A 17,763-nucleotide genomic window follows, 5' to 3' on the forward strand; every position below is an offset into this window, starting at 1 on the left:
TTGTTATTTTCGGCAAATAGAAGCATATGAAAATTCATCTGGAAAACCAGAATGTCGCTATAAACGAAACGATTTATTACCCCGTCTATCTTAACCAGCGGGCCCATGCCAAACCCAAAAAAATATCCCCAAACCATAATATCTCCTCCACCATTCTTCACAGTATGTCTAGTGTACTTTGGATTATACCTTCCATTAATTAGTCTAATCACCCATGAAATTCCATATTATTTGACTAATTGGAACCGAATTTCATAGGAAAACAAAACTGTTTTCTATTACCCATCTGCTCTATTTTTTGCAGAAATAAAGAGCTACTGTGCTGGTTTTCTATCATAGAGATCAGTTTCTTTTAATCTCACCGTCACACTGACTTCGTTTATTTCTTGATTTATGAGTGATGCACTAATAAAAGGGTGGCGAACAGTAAGCATTTTTATTTTCCTGTCCACAGCTCTATTAGTCTTTCGTTTTCTACAACCTTTGGAAACTCCTTCCAATGTATTCTTTGTGTTAAAACTTGAAATCGTCCTCTAAATGATCGATTTGTTTAAATTTAAATCTACAATTTTACTCTGCTTTTCATTATTCCGGAACTTTACTACAATTTGTAGTTTAATTTGAATAGAAACCTTTAGGTATTTTTAGAATCTCGGTGATTAAAAAAATCAACAGTATTGAATATACGGTTCTGATTTTACTGAATTTCAAAGCACAAATAGATGCCAATTAGTTCCTTATTTCAGATTTAAAATAAATCTGAAACATTAAAAAACTGTGGAGCTATGAGTTGAGCTAATCAAAATTCCTTCACTGTAAGAATTAGCCACACGTATCAATTTTTATCTTCACATATTAAATAGAAAGATTACATACAAAACTTGACCTTTATGTATTAATCTTTATCAGAATACAAATCCGGTACCCATTAGTATTTAATTAAATTATAATTAGAGCATTTTAAAAATGTATTGGATTATAATTAAAAAGCATTTCATGGATATTCACAAAGAATCTATCTGATCGTTACGAGGACAGTATGCAAAGGAATATGAAAGTCAATTTTTGCAAGCCATTCGTTAAAATGGCACTCTGGGGAAGTGTCCGGATGATTTACAACTCGGCATTACCAGATTTATAACTTTCCAGTTTTAAATTATTAAATCGACTGTAATCCTTTTGTTTTATTTTTTATTAAATTATGTGGTTAAACCACAAAATCTGCCACATTTGATCTCCCAGTTGTAATAAAACATCACTGAATTTTATTTGAAAGAAAACAAGTGTCATATAAATTATAAAACACAATGATAATGGCTGAAGTTCAGACAAAATATGCATCAAGTTTCCATTAATTTGCATTTAATCCCCGTCAGCTCTCAGTGAAAAATCAGCTACGGCGTTAATCAGACACAATTTATTTGTTTTGACATCTCGAATTGCCTACCTACGAAGCGTATCATAAAGAATGCAGGCTCCGAGATGACTTGAAATTTTCCATTTCATTAACCAACCCTTGATTAATGAATTAAATTTAAGTCTGCATGGGCTGAGTTTATTTTCGACATTCAATTACTGCGATGACACATTTTTAATTGAAATTGTTCACCGAAAATTTAAATCAATTTATTCGGTCAGCGTTAATTTATTTTGTAAGGTGAATCAACGAGAGATTGAAATTTTCGATAATAACACAATTAGAGATTAATTCGAGATTATCGGCATTGCCAGGTCTATTTAGCAAAACTAATAACTGGGCGTCTGTAGATTTCCATTTGATGGACCGCCTCTACAATCTATTCTAAGCTTTCAATTCGTTCGTAATGAGCATTTAGATTGGTTCACTTGACCACAATTACGGGACGGACAGATTTGATCGCCCATCCAATTAAAGAAACAATTTATTGGTCGGATGTACCGGATTATTTCCTTAATTTAATTCAACGCTTTACTTTTCCATTTTAAGTGGGGCTACATAGAAATTTGTTTCGAAAAAATTTCTGAACAAAATAAGGAAATTACAATTCTGCGACCTACTATTTATTTTCTTTTATAAAATCCGAAGTTAAATTAGTTTTAAATAAATACTACAACTGTTCGGGTAAATACACGAGTAACTTTCCTCGCACCTCCGTAATTGCTTTTATTTTTCCGGGGAGCAGCTAGCCGTAATTTAACCATAAATCTGTCCCGAAGTCGGATTAAATACTCGGTCGATTTAATTGAAAAAGAATTCATCTGAAAATAGTTGTGAATGGCACTGAAGATTAACTAACCTATTTGTAATTGAATTTTGTACGGACATTTGTTAACTTTAATTGAGATGGTGCCACTACAACACAGTTGTAATGACGCTAAAACGCAGGAGTTGAAAAATGCACTTGAAAAATGAGAATGGAACAGTAATTTATTTCCTCCGGGAACTTAATTTTAATATTCCTAAAGTAGAATAGTTAAAATAAATTTTTCAATAAAGGAGTAGTTGATCTGCTATTGACACGACGCAATCGGGCTGAAACTAGACAACTTTACGCTAATCGCATCCAAACCGACGTTTGGTCCCTAGGACAGACACTGGAAAGATTGCATGGACGTTTGCAAGAAACCAAAGGCTTTAAATCTGCTTCAGACGATTTAAGATGTCTGACTGGATGCAATAACGGTCAGTTTACAGGGAGCGACGAATTTAAAGGATAATTTAAGACGTACACGTCGTTTGCCGTCCTGGATATATTTTAAAAAGACGTGCAGCTAAATAAATTGAATAAATATACTTGCTTATAGAAATGATTAAACCTTAAAACCCATATATCATGTTGAGAAAATTAGTTTTTTAATAAAGTACGTTGTTAACTTTTACTACTCGATTATCGCAGCCTTTATTCATTTCTTTGTTACTTTATTGCCTCGACTCGCCTTCCTTATTTCCTCCTTCAACTTCATCTGCACTTGTTGACAATATAAGCTCCCTCAATGGAGGAATAAACTCCATCTCCTCTGTTATTAAGCAAACCAAACCGGAAATTCCCAACGGGCCGAGTGCAGTCGGCTCCCACAAAACTGCATCGAGTTCTCGTGGGTCGGAATTCAAATCCCAACCGCCTCCGACGCCTATGACGTCTGATGACGTAATCGCTATGGCAACACCCTCGTTACGACACACACCGCATGTGCTCGCGTCTGCGCCCTGTGGACTACTCATCAATCATTCGGTTATATGGGTCGACTTTTCATATGTGATGGAACCGGCTAAGCAGAAAACCATTAATGGTACCACACGCGAAACTGTTGGGGACATTGGGACGCGATTGGTGAAGGAATGGCCATCTTATGGCAGATTATGGATCCGGCTCGTGGGCTGACGGGCTGGCGGAAAATGCAAAGAAGGTAGGCAATCTGGAGCGGAGCTCCGCTGACATCTCTAGGAGTTGTAAATCTCTTGTGGTTTTCAACATTCAAATCAATATATTCTTAGGTGTTGTGCTTTGGTTTTTAATGTTTAGGTCTGCACTGGCTTTTGCTTTCCTCGTTGGAGATTTGAGAGGTTTTCCTCTACGGTCCAAAACTTTTTTCAAGAAAATATCGTTGCTTCATAATTATTAAATATAATATTTGACAACATCGTTATAATATAAAATATAAAATAATTTTAAAGATACACTATTTAATTTTTATAACAAAGAAATTCTTATGACTAGTAATAATGTAATAATATTTAGTTTTAATAATTTATTTAAAATAAAAATATATTGATATAAATATATTTTCAAACATCAGTTTATTAAATTTGATAATTGCTCTAACACCATGCTTATGCAAGCTTTAAACAAAAGTTGAACACGTATTTCAATAACTATTCTATATAATTAATATTTTTTGTGCCAAAACTATAATAGTATATTTTTATATATAAAAAGTCTCAACCAAATGTGTTTATATAAAATTTAAAGTCTGAAGTTTAACATGCAGCGCATTCGCCATAGTTTATACTGGGGACTCGAAGTTTTAAATTTGAAAACAAATTATATTTATCATTAAAAACGACAATTCCTCGTTAAAATTTATATTAAATTGTTCACATTCAATTAGTTCATGCCATTTATATATAATATAATTTAATATGATAATATATTAAAAGCATTCGCCAAAACTTTAAAATTATATGCCATGTTCTTATCGTTAGTTAAAAAGGTGCAACATCCTGCTCGTGTTAGCCTGCCAATTGACCGGAAACAGGGGCATGCAGAAAGGATGCGATCCACATTTCCACCTGTAATCGGGAATATTAGTTGGACCGGTCTTATTTATTGATCCTGCCAGTACAACTTGCAGTGCAGGCCGTTGACCTGTGACCTCCAAAACTGAGCTGCACATGCACCGCTCATGCGTTCTGGCCATTCCTATTTAAAGCTCAACGATCCTTTTGTTTTGTCTCTATTTTGGTCAATACAGCTAGCCAGACTGAATAAATGATGATCGGCGATTCCCTAATTAGCTCGATTCTGTTCGAGTGTTTGTTTGCTCGGTGTTCATGTGAAACCAACGCTAACTACATAAGCATGTTTTATATTAATTAAGCATACCGCTAATTTCATCGTAATTTGTTGATGGTAATTGTTTGTATTTCAAACCAAGTGTATTATTTATTTGTTGTAAATTTTTAAAAATTATTTTAATAAATAAATATTTCAAATTAGTATTCAAGTATAATTAAGAATTATATACAGTGTGGCCTATTTAAATGCGAGATACCCCCATAAAATTTGATTTTCTTGTCCGATTTTATTTTATTTTAATTTTTTTTTTTTAATTAAAAATTATGAAAATACAGTCAAAATGTCGCGTTAGAAAATTTGAAGAAATCCTATTAGCAAAATTTGTATAGAAAATCAACACCACTGGATTAAGCACCCTTATAATTAGTATATATTAAAATTTATTCATAATTTTGTGGAAAAAATTAAAATAATATTCAAGTAATCTTCGGAATAAATCTAATCTAATCTAATATAAATTATATTATTTTTGAACTCTAAACTAATACCCATATTTGATTTACTTCCCCCAAACATATTATACATTTTCCTTAAGTTCGTGGCTTCCAATATTTTTGAAATGCGCTCTTTGTGACAATATTCTATAGATTACTTAATTAAAAAACAAATTCATAAGAATATTGATTTTAATTTTTCTACAGAAGTATTCATAATATTTTATAAAATTTGTTATATACTCATTTCAGGAGATGCTTAATTCAGTGGTGTAGTTAGATTTGCAATAAAAATTTTACTAGTATGATTTCTTCAATTTTCATGCATAAAAAATTACTCAACAGATTTTGGTTTTGGATTAAAAAATGTGACACAATAAGTACAATTGAAAAATAGTTAAATTCGGACATAAAATACAAATTTTAAGTGTTCCGCTATTAAATAAATCACATTGTATATACATAATTTATTAATTATTATATGATTATATTTATATTACATTATTATATGGAAGATAGATTGTTAAAATTTGGGAATATCTAGGCCACGTTTAATAATAAAAAAATTAAATACAATTGTTCCAATTGTGTTTACATATGGAATACATTCTTCTTTCTTATCACCAACAATTAAACATAATTTGGAAAGTGTTTGAAGAGAGTGAAAATGATTTTGATATAAAGATATAAAAAATATTCAGTGGCCTAGAAGAAAAGAGAAAGAATCACCTACACAATAAACTTTCTTTTTATCCGTATAAATAAAAATTCTGTAAAATGTACGGAATGTAAATTTTTAATTAGTTTCCTTCAATTTTTGGAAATGCTTTAACTACCATAAAAATTTTGTTCTGAATGCCATCAAATACCAGTTATAGTACAGAATATTAATTCATTTCACATATTTTGTTTATAGGCATTTACTCTTCAATAATCTTACAAAAATACATATTATGAGTATAATATAATATTTTTTGCTCTTTTAGTTAACTCCATAACATATTCATAGAGAGCCAAAATAAAATTTGTAATTAGTATTTAACTCATTACATTTTATAAATAAACCCAACAAAACATACATAAAATTTCTTCAAATTTCCACAAAACTCTGCGCTAAAATCGCCCAAATCAATTAAGGTCATCATAGAACACCACTCGACACATTTTTAAAGTAAAGGCGGTAAAAAATCGTCAAAATTGCGGATGTGTGTTTGTCTTATACTAATAAAAATATTTTTCTAAATAATAAAATCATATTTAATTGAATGTAGGTTGAATGTTCATTATTTCGTTCAAATTAATTTAAAATTCATTTTTAAATATTGTATTAATAAAACAATTTTTCAAGTTACCGCAATAACATATTTATATCCAACTAGAACAATATATGAATACAATATTAATAATTCATGTAAGTATTAATTAATTGATTATAGTTATATTTACAATATCGGATTAAATGTTATTTAATATATTAAATAAAATTAGTAAAGACAATAATAAATCGTGAAAATTATCAAAAAAGTAAAAATTTCTCAAAGTCATCAAAAAATCCATAATATACAAAATGCAATTGGAGACTGTCGACCAATAAAAATATAGAATGCAGCGGTTCTAATAATTTCTGGATGTGATATTAAACACTTTTACTACTTACTTTATTTGAAGCACACAATAAAAAATATATTTTAAACACTAAAATGAAATATAATATTTGGCTTTTATAGATGTCGCTATAACAAATTCATTCCCGATTATAAAAAGCATGTAGTTGTAAATCTGTAATTTTTATTTTATTTATTATTAAGAATATTTTTAAAATTGTTGTAAATCATAGATAAGAGTTTTCTAGTGAAGTAGTAATAATATCCATGAGTTTTATCTAATCTAATAATCAGTTTCAGTTCAACATATCTGAAATTTTGTTAAATTTTGATAATCTTGAGTTAAAATCACCAAAATTAGTCAGAGAAAACATATGTTAACAACACTTTTACATAATAAATACGACAGAAAGATCCGTGAAAACTGACGAAGAACTGCAGACGAAATTCATTAAAAATGTATTTTGATCTCGTCAAATCAAGGTGGAGCTCTCTGAGATGATTCTTGTTAGCCAACTATAAAATGTGTGATATTAAACTTGCAATCTTTAGTTTATATATTTAATAGACATAAAAATAAACAGCATTCCATTTCTTGTAAAATTTTCTTTTCAAAAAACGCATTTTAGGGATGTGAAGACATTTTATTAGTTGATTCCCAATTTATTTGTAGTTTAGCACAACCGAAAATATCTCAAAGAATACTTCTTCTTCTCAATATGTTGCTGCTATATTTGCAATTTTTGAACATGGTATCTGAGATAACAAGTCGCGTCATCGTCAAACTGGAAATGATCATATATGACATGTGGTGTGGTCGACAACGAGGTATGACCAGAAGACAAAACTGTTTATAAAATTATTTTTGCTAATTTTCTAAATTCAGACTTCGTGCAGATGTTGAAATCATTGGAAGTCTGTTTACTATCAGAAGAAGCTTACAGGATGCTCGAATTTATCACGACTGGATTATTCAATCAGTTATTATCACCATATCAGTCTTGATTTTTGATTTTTTTACAATGTTGTTGGTATTCTGATATTTTAAATTTTCAGATTATCCAGTTCAAAAAACGTGCAGTATTCTTTATAAATGTAACCAGAAAATAAAAATAAAAAAATTCTAGATTGTTAAACCATATATATTGTTCCGTGGTGACCACATTAAATCACATTGACAAATTTGGTCTAAAGTTGAAATAAATTAGATACTTAAAACAGTGAACTGTTAAATTATATAAAGCGAACTAAAAACCCTTGTACACTTCGTTCAGTGGCACAATAATTCTTGGGATTAACAGGAACTGACCCAAATGTCCTGTTGTGTAGATCCTCAACGAGTGTCCTAGTAACCAACACGGAGGCTGTGTTGCACCAATGTAATTAATTAAGAGCACAATTAGTAAACACCTTAAGCGTTTGGAATTGTGTCTTTGGTACATTTACACTGGAATTAATTGGTAAAATAAGAATAGCGTAAGAATCTGGGTCACGTACTGAATCTATGGAGCTTGTAAACATCCAAATTAATTAAATTTAAACAAAGACTGTGTTATAACTATTTTGATTTTAGATAACGCTAATGATAAACAAGCCAAAATTACAATATAATTGTTAATATTTAACAAAAAAAATTAATTGAGTGATGCTATTTATTTTATATTTCATTTTAATCAATAAACACAGCCCTTTTCCGTCCAGTATTCATTCAAAATGTACGTGGTAATGATATGTTTTATCTTCTCTATGCCAAATAATTTATTACAAGCACAAATTTACCTAGCAGAAAATCCACCTGCTTTTAAATATGAATTTATTTCGAATATTTTACGTGGGCACCCGCATACAGTTTTTCATATAGATGAGAGCACAAAGTATCAAGCTGAGACAGTAATTAATAGGCTTATTCTATCAACTGAACACAGTGTAACAGTGTTGGATTATAGTCGTAATTTTACCATTGACAATCGTTTGATTAGCAGATTTATTAATTTGATATTCCTAAATGATTACAAAATGTTGCAGATATATTTGAAGCCTTTAAACAGTGTGACAGTGGGAAACGCTATTGTTGTCACCAGTTCCAAACAATTTACACCTGGAGCAAAATTATTATATGAAACCCCGTTCATTCAACGATTTGGTCAAATTTTGCTAGTCAATATTTTGGACTCCGTAATTCACACCTTTCAAGTGTGTTTTTATTGTGGTTTAATGTCTGGTGTACTTTCTCCAGTTTCAAATAATTTATCTGCAAACATAAACCTTGATGATTTGTTTTATAACATCAACAATTTTTATGGTCAACATTTCAGGATCAGTTACATAAATTACTTTCCATACATTTATGACTGGGGTTCAAATTCAACTTATATAGGGGGATCGTATGTTGAAATTTTAAAAGTGTTAGAATTAAAACTCAACTTCACCACTACTTTTGAAGATACATCGCATGTACATCTGTATGATCAGTATATTAATCTTTTGGAAAATGGGGAATTTAACTTTTACATTTCTGGGATTACCATGATTCAAAATAGAATGAACAGAGTTCCCTTCTTGGGGCCTTTCAATTGGGAACAATTGGGTCTTATGTATATTCACAGGAAATATATTATTGATGAAGTGCATTTGTTTTTTGACGTATACAACATACAAACATGGATAACTTTGGTATTCATTATTGTTTTAATAACACTATTGATATATATTTATGAAAAAAAAATTAGGACTGTTAAAAGTATTCAACTTATTGACACTTTTATGGTATTTAAATACAAATAACCAATTATTATTTTATTTATTCATTTTTAATTTTTTTAAGGTGCTGTTGAAGTTGTTGGTAGACCAGCCAATAGTTACGAAAAATTTGAAATTAAATCAACCGACTATTATGGTGTTAACTCTTTGGATGGTGGCCTGTATTCAGATAAATTCAATATACAAATCGAAACTAGCCTCACTAATGATGAATCCAGCGGAGAAAAAAATACAAAATTTCAACGAATTGATGAACAAAAATTATAAGATTTTGGTCAATCATGAGCAGCATAAGACACTTCCAGACATATTAAGTCACTCATATGGAATCGATATGTCCGACAGGTAATGTAGTTTTTTATGGATACTCTCTAAGTAACCTAAATTATATAAATGTTTATTTAAGGTATGTCATGTGGACGGGAACTTTATGTCAAGCCATTGAATACACAAGACATCAAAAGGTAGCAATTGTAGCTGAACAATCAGAATTGCTTTACAGTATCAGACAAATTTGCAAAAAACAGTTTCAATTTGGTGACAGTTTTAAGATTATCGAAACACCCATAGGGCAGTCTCCCTTAGGGTGGGCATTTGAAGCAGGAGCTCCGTATTTGCCTGCTATCCATAAACAAATATTGAAAATGGTTCAGGGTATTTATACAGGTAAATTATTTTATATGTTTAAATGCAAATATTTATTTCTAGGAGGTATCATCAGAAAATTTGAAGAAGATCTTCACTATCTGGAAAAATTGAAAAGAATTAGAAACGAAATTGGAGAATCTTCTTCCCAACTTTGTTTTCATTCTTATATTTCTTATTGGTTATTTTATTTACTGGGAATCTTACTCTCTCTAATATGTTTCATGTGTGAAGTGTTACATATTTTTGAAAATATTTTTAATTAAATCAAAATTATTCTCATATTCTTTTATTATCAAAAAGCATATTTTTGTATAAATTTAAACAAATTCATTTCGTTTAGTATACCATTTGTTGATCTTAAACATACAAATCTCACCAACAAAACATATTGCTGAAAAGATCCACCCATAACATAAAATCTGAAATACTGGTAGAAAATTATGGAGTTTAAACGGTCTTTCTTTCATATTATAATCATATTCGCCATCATCATAATCCTGAACAACCTTGAATATATCTTCTCGAGCTTTTTCTCGAAGAATGTCCTTCTCCCATTTATTGACCAAACCAGCTCCTAAAAGTCTCAAAATGACGTTATTTATGCTGTGACATAAGGGAAATCCTTTTTTCATAACGATAGTTACAGGAAAGTTGTTAATTCTTTTTTTAAAGCAGTTGAGGAGAGGTCTCTTGTTTTTTGACACCAAAGAATTTAATACGTATTCTTTAAAAAGAAAAGGAGTAGATATAACTGAGGTCTTATTCAAAGCAACATCAATTAAACACTCTTTTATATCCATACAAATTTCCATAAAGTCCCAAAATTTTTGGTTTTTGATACCAGTAAAATATCTAAAATCATTATTTAATATTTTCATTTTCAAATTTGCTTTTAAAATGTCGTTCACGTTATTGTACAAGAAATCCTCATGGTGACTTGTCAATACACTAGTAAAATATGTTTGATAGGCAGAGTCCATATTGAAACTCAGAAATATGAATAACCCTATGAATAATCTGCTCATGTTAGAACGAGGAAGAGTTTTAACAGATATTCCATAAAAAATTGCATAGCAATTTTGTAAATTGTTTGAATAAGATTTATATGAAGTAGACTCGTTATTGTTGTGTATACTAATTTTCCATGTAAGAAATGTCACTGAAAAATAAAGTATAAATACTAGCACCCACGTTTTCCACTCAACTATAGTTAATATTCTATCCCAATCTCTGTCAACTAAAATGGCAGGAGTACACCACACTAATCCTTCATTCACATAGGAGTGAGTAAGATCAAAATACTTAGCCCTTACATAAGTCAGAGCATATCCTCCAATTGCAAAACTAACATCTTTGTTTTTTAAAAACGCTAAATTGCCAGTTATAGTTCCATTATCTAAAATATCTCCCCAACTTTGAAGATCTCTGGATTTTATATACATAAAAGTAATGTTCTTTGCCTTTGCCACTGTATTTAGAACATTTACGTCGATACCATAATTGTCATAATATTTATTTGAAGTTTTAACAGTATGATTTTTCAAGTTAATTGTGTAAGGTGGCCATTCGACAACACGAACCATGTAAGTACAATTATTTAAGGTTTTTGGAATCTTTGGTACAAACCATTCAGATTTGCGGCCCGCTTTTCCAAAATAACATGTGTCAATTTTATAAATTTTAATATTCTTACATGCACCATCATGATAAGGATACCAAGAGAATACATCATATTGGTTTGGTTCAACTATACTTGGTAAAAGTATAATGCCATTTACTATCATCTCGTCGGACATTTTCTGAACAATTTCTTGAGCAGTCTCCCAGGAATCATTAAACAATTGAGAGGACATTACTAAAAATTTTGCACGAGGATTCCAAATTAATACTTGCTTTAACCTTTGCAATACTGGTGCGAACTCGTGCCTCTCTCTGATCTGAATAATATATCCCATACTTGGTCTGGTAGTTTCTCTATTGGAACGATAATTGGGATTAGTAAAGTTCCATATTGTAAATGTCCACTTTTCCGAGGAAAACAAATGAGGAAACATCATATTACTAATTTGGGCGGAAGTTTTTGCATCCCTGCTCGTCTCCACTACTGACAAGGACACACTTATCAAATTGTTTGGGATGTTAAATTTTTCAACACCAAACATAATGCACATTGACAACGACGCTCTTGAATTACTGTCCTCTGACAAAGATTCCAATTTGCATTGTGCACTTGTTAAACATAAAAACAGGCTCCAGAACAACGCCAGCAACATTTTGTGAAGTACAATAGTAGTATTAATGATGTGTAAGATGTAGTTGTGTAATGTCGCGTGTTTCAGAAACTTTGTCACAAGGTCGTGATGTTATCAAAAGTTAAAACAGATACTGAACACATTAATATATTTCTATTTGATATTACTTACGTGTACAAGGTTTGTCGTGAAAATTAGTTGGGCTTAAGTAATAAATGATGTTAAAATTTTTATGTATGTTAATTATTAAGTTACCGGTATCACACTTAAACAGGACTAAATATAGAAATTTAATTGGACATCAAAATAAAAGAGGTTAGCACAACATCGTTAAAATTCGTGTTACTCATATCATTTTTTAGCATTTAATGGAATTGATATTTCAATGCAATGATTAATAACAGAAAGATATAAAAAAATATAAAAAGCGTAACTGAATATTTATGTTTTTACTTTACAGTTATGTTAATTTAAAACCAGTTTTTTAGTAATTATTATATTTATTCATTAAAATAAATTTCAAATTATATAGAATCAATTAATATACCACATTTAAATGTTTTTAAAGTCCTTTGAAGACATGTGCTTAGCCTTAAATCTATAAACAACAATTTCAATCAAAAACGAAATTACCGACAAAATAAATCCTAAAAACAAAATCTGAAAAGCAGGTTTGATATTTCTTAATCGAAGCTGTCTCGTAGTTGTATTTACATATTCCATATCATCATCTTCCAAATTCTCCAATGTCGGTTCTTTGGCTTTTGTCAACAGAATGTCTCTCTCCCATTTATCAACTAATCCAGCTTGCATGAGTTGTAAAATTGCTTCATTAATATTTTTCAACAAAGGAAAGCCTTTTTTCATCAGTATAGTTATTGGATAGCTTGTTACTCTTTGTTTAAAACAATGAATAAGTTTGCGATTATTTTTTGATACAACTGAGTTTTCAATATATTCCTTAAAAAGAACCGGTGTACATAATACAGATGTTTTGTTAGCTGCGACGTCAGCCAGGCATGTTTGCAGCTCAGTGCAATTGCGCCAGAGTTCTTTAAGTTTTGTACTATAATTTTTAAAATATCTCGCACTGTTCGGAAGAACATACATTTTCAAATTGGCCTTGTAAATATCATTAACATTACTGTATAGATAATCATCATAATTATTTGCCAATATACTTGTCAGATAAGTTTGAAAAGCTGAATCCAAATTAAAGCTAAACAGTAACAATAAGGCCATTAAATATCTGATGGTATTGGAACGTGGAAGACTTTTTACACTAAATCCTATCAAAACTGAAACTCCATTCAATAGAGAACTGGAGTAGCTTTTATAAGATGTTGACTCTGATTTGATGCTTTTTCCAAAAGTCCACATAAGAAAAGTTGTGGTCAGATATACTAAAATGACTGCTAACCAAGTCTCCCATTTCAATATTTTCAACATCTTTTCTAAGTAAGTGTCCACCATTACAGATGGTGTACACCAAACTAAACCATCGGAGATATATGATTGACTAATATCGAACCGAGTAGATCGTAAATAAGTGAGAGCATATCCACCTATAGCAAATTTAATATTATCGTGATTATTTAAATTTTCCAAGTCACCATAAACAGAACCATTTTCAGTAACATCACCCCAATTTTGGGGAACATTTGAATTAACGTATTTCAAGGTCATATTTTTGTATTTAGCAATTGTGTTTAAAAGATTTACATCTATGCCCAAATTGTCGAAATATTTATTCTCCGTCTTGTATGTCTTGTTTTTTATATTTATTGTGTAAGGGGGGTAGTATATATATTGCACAGCATACGTGCAATTATTTAATGTAGATGGTATTTTCGGTTCAAACCAAACTGAACTCCAACTCGCATTTCCATATGTACATGAATCAATTTTCACGATCGTTACGTTACCATGACAGTTTTTTTCACTATATGGATAAAATGTATAAACAATATACTCGTTTTTTACCTTTGGATTTGGCAATAATACGACTCCATTTACCACCATTTCGTCAGATAATTTTTGAAGAATTTCTTGTGCTCTTAAATCAGGTTCTTTAAAAACGGTAGCAGACATTATCAAAAATTTCGCATGTGGATTCCAAGTTAACCTCGATTTTAGTTTATTAATTTCCAAAATAATTTCATTTTTTCTTCGAATTTGTATAATATAGGCTGAGGGAGGTTTAATTCCTCTTCTTTCTTTGGGATTATCATCTTGTGTGAAATTAAATATTACAAATGTCCATTTCATTTTTGCAAACATCCTGGGGAATAATATGGTAGAAATTACCGTTGCTGATTTCTTGTTACTGCTGACTTCAAACATAGATAAGGACACTGTAATCGTCTTGTTCGGGACATTAAACTCTTCAGCACCTAACATGACGCACATAGTCAACGATAATCTTGGACTTGCCTCATCAGGTAAGTCCTCCAGTTTACATTTAACGGCCACGACGAATAAAAATATTAAATATGACAAAATCATCGTTTTAGTAACACGTTTGCGAAGCTTGTGTTGGAGATAGCATAACATTGCGTGTATTGGGCTGTTCTGATGATATCTACAGTTTAAACAGAAAAGTGAATAAAACATTTGCCAGTATTTATGCCCTGCTTACACATAATATTACTTCCCATTAATAATTTTGACAAACGCATAAGATTATAATTGCTTATAAAACATACATTAATCATCAGCAAGTTTGAACATGGTAAATAAAGAGTATCTAAAGACAAGTAAAAAGTACGCACTAGATTTTATCTTAGAGTTAATGTAATTAATTTTAAACGCCAGTTTAACATATTTTATTTTTTCCATGAACTTCCTTAATTGAATAAAAAATAAAAAAAAATAAATATTAACTACATACATTTAAAAAATGGTGCATATTTAACAACACTCACAATGAAAAAATGTAAACAAATGATAAACATTGAACGATTTGTTAAAGAGTGTAGATTGGTATGTAATTACTTTTATGTTTACTAAGGTATCATAGCTAGATTATCATATGTCTAGACAAAATGATTGCAGTCCAATTAATGAAAAATAATGCGAGTAAATAGGATTTTGACAATATTTACTCTTCAAACTCTTACTTTATTACGAAGACAAACCTTCAAGTTTATTATTTTTTAATTTTCTTAATTATATTTTGATAATATACTTATTCAGAACATTTTATATATAGTCTTGTTTTTATGTGGAACAATAAAATTTAACGGATATGACGGTCACATTATACATTTCACGTGCCGCAAACATTATGCTTTGTTCTACCAACTACGAAAATATTAATGTAAGGTTTCCAATTTTCTTAATTTCATGGTGTCATAAATTACATAATCACTGGTTCATTTTTAACCATGAAGTTGAATGTGTTACTAACTGTTTTAAATCTTCTCAGTGTTTGGTGCGACATTATTGTCCACAACAAAAGTATGGATGAATATTTCGATACATGTTTAGAAAATATTATCGAGGTATCTAAAGAAGTCGAGGAGACCTTAGTTATTATAAACCGCCATTCTCACATCAGTTCAGTAAACAAAGTTATACAAAAAAGAAATAGTAAAAACTATTGGCCATACATGCAGTATTTTGCAAATGACACATGCTGCATTAAAAATCATCGAAGAAAAAATATGTTCATATTAACTATTGTAGATGTTGATGAATTTAAATTCCATTTATTACAATTAAAGAAATCACTTCTGTGGAATTCAAGAGGAAAGTATATCGTAATTACGGAAAATCATAACTCAAAATTTTTGTCAGACATATTTAGTATATTTTGGGAATTTAACATATACAAAGCAATTATTGTAATAAAATTTTCAGATGTTACCTCGAAAATATACACTTGGTATCCATACACCAAGTTTAGTTGTGGAAATAATTTTGACAAAATCAAAATTATTGCCAAATGCAAAAGAAACAAATTAATACAAAATAAACCACTCTTTGAAGACAAAATTACCACAATATATAATTGCCCAGTTCGTACTAGAGCAATTCTTTGGTCACCATTCATAATGAGGGTAGATAATGAATATACTGGCATAGAAGTTAGTATGCTAAAAACAATTAGTGAAGTATTAAAGTTTAATCCTATATTTTCGGTATCCAAGGTACCTTTAAATTGGGGTTCTATTAATGAAACAGGAGGTTCTACTGGACTGTTAGGTGCACTAATAAAAAATAAAGCCGATATTGGAATTGCTTCGTTAGGTTACGATATCACAAGATCAAGATATTTAGACTACGGAGTGCCATATAATTTTGAGTATTTAACTTACTGTGTACCCCCTGTATGTGAATCTAGTTGGTTGAGGTTATCACTTCCATTTGACTTATACTCCACAATTTTACTAGCCTGTTCTTATTTGTGCACATCATATCTGGTATATTCTTTATCAAAATTAAATAAAACGGAAAACTGTTTCTACAAAAACATATGCAATTCACTGTTTATTAACTTTGCAATGATCATAGGTACAACATCGCGGAATTCACCCAGAGGAAAAGTTCGGGTAGTTACGGGCTGTTGGTGTGTCTTTTGCTGGATCATAAGCATTTTATATGTGACAAGTATGATTGGTAGATTGACACGTCCGGTTTGTAATCAGCAGATACAAACGTTTCAAGACATTGTAGATTATGGTTTAAAATTGCAATATTTAGAACCTCAAAGAAGATATTTCCTAGATAAGTCCAAACAAAGCAAATTTATACTGAATAATTGGAATTCTTGCAAAAAAGTTCAAGAATGTTTAGACAGAGTTGCTTATAACAAGGATGCTGTTGTATCTTTACCCAAACTATATATTGATTCGATTAAGAGTTATTATGTTGATACTAATAAAAAATCACTACTTTATTGTTTAAAGAATTATTTTGTATCATATCCAATCACAATGTTAATGAAGAAAGATTTTCCATTAAGGAACAGAATTAATACGGTAATATTAAGGATTTGTGGCGCTGGTTTGTTTCAGCTCTGGGAAAGTGTATATTTAAGATGTGTCGGGAAAACAAAATCAGAGGATCACACTAGCGTAAACACCAGATTTGTAAAGTTTGTAGACGTCAAGTTCGCTTTCATTAATTTATCAGTGGGTTATACAATTGCATTTTTTTGTTTTTTATTCGAACTTACTTTTGATAAATTCAAAAGTTGCATAAGTCGCTTTTAATTTTAAATAAAATTAATCTATCAATTACACATTAATAAAGTCTCATTCATTAAATTAGGTAGTAGGTAAAGGATACGTTTTATTGGCATAATTTATTTATTGTAGAGTTGAATATTGCACAAGGGAATGTTAAAACTTGGCAAACTCATAAGCTTTCAGTTGACAAATATGACTATTATTTCCTATTAATTGCGTGACCAACTTATGTACACATTGTTTCCCCATCCTTGAAAATAAAACGCATTTCCGAAGCTTCCTTCTTTTTTATTATCTTTGTAAATGATGACATAAAA

General features: G+C 30.3%; 3 protein-coding genes across 3 annotated transcripts; 2 read left to right on the forward strand and 1 right to left on the reverse strand.

The window, feature by feature from the left end:
• Window positions 1–3,330: 3,330 nt before the first annotated feature.
• On the forward strand, window positions 3,331–10,249 carry LOC126264921 (uncharacterized). Its single transcript, XM_049964663.1, has 4 exons — window positions 3,331–3,387; window positions 9,419–9,699; window positions 9,761–10,180; window positions 10,234–10,249. Exons 1-4 carry the CDS (start codon window positions 3,331–3,333, stop codon window positions 10,247–10,249), a joined length of 774 nt encoding a protein of 257 aa, XP_049820620.1.
• Window positions 10,250–10,319: 70 nt separating this feature from the next.
• LOC126264922 (uncharacterized) lies at window positions 10,320–11,855 on the reverse strand. The gene is made up of 3 exons (XM_049964664.1): window positions 11,696–11,855; window positions 10,431–11,161; window positions 10,320–10,358 (listed from the first exon to the last, which is right to left on the reverse strand). Exons 1-3 carry the CDS (start codon window positions 11,853–11,855, stop codon window positions 10,320–10,322), a joined length of 930 nt encoding a protein of 309 aa, XP_049820621.1.
• Window positions 11,856–14,652: 2,797 nt separating this feature from the next.
• LOC126264923 (uncharacterized) lies at window positions 14,653–17,581 on the forward strand. Its single transcript, XM_049964665.1, has 5 exons — window positions 14,653–14,695; window positions 16,116–16,505; window positions 16,770–16,891; window positions 17,165–17,332; window positions 17,576–17,581. The coding sequence occupies exons 1-5, from the start codon at window positions 14,653–14,655 to the stop codon at window positions 17,579–17,581; spliced, it is 729 nt and encodes a 242-aa protein (XP_049820622.1).
• The last annotated feature ends 182 nt before the right edge of the window (window positions 17,582–17,763 follow it).

The sequence above is a fragment of the Aethina tumida genome, chromosome 3, assembly GCF_024364675.1.
Source record: "Aethina tumida isolate Nest 87 chromosome 3, icAetTumi1.1, whole genome shotgun sequence".
NCBI lineage: Eukaryota > Metazoa > Arthropoda > Insecta > Coleoptera > Nitidulidae > Aethina > Aethina tumida.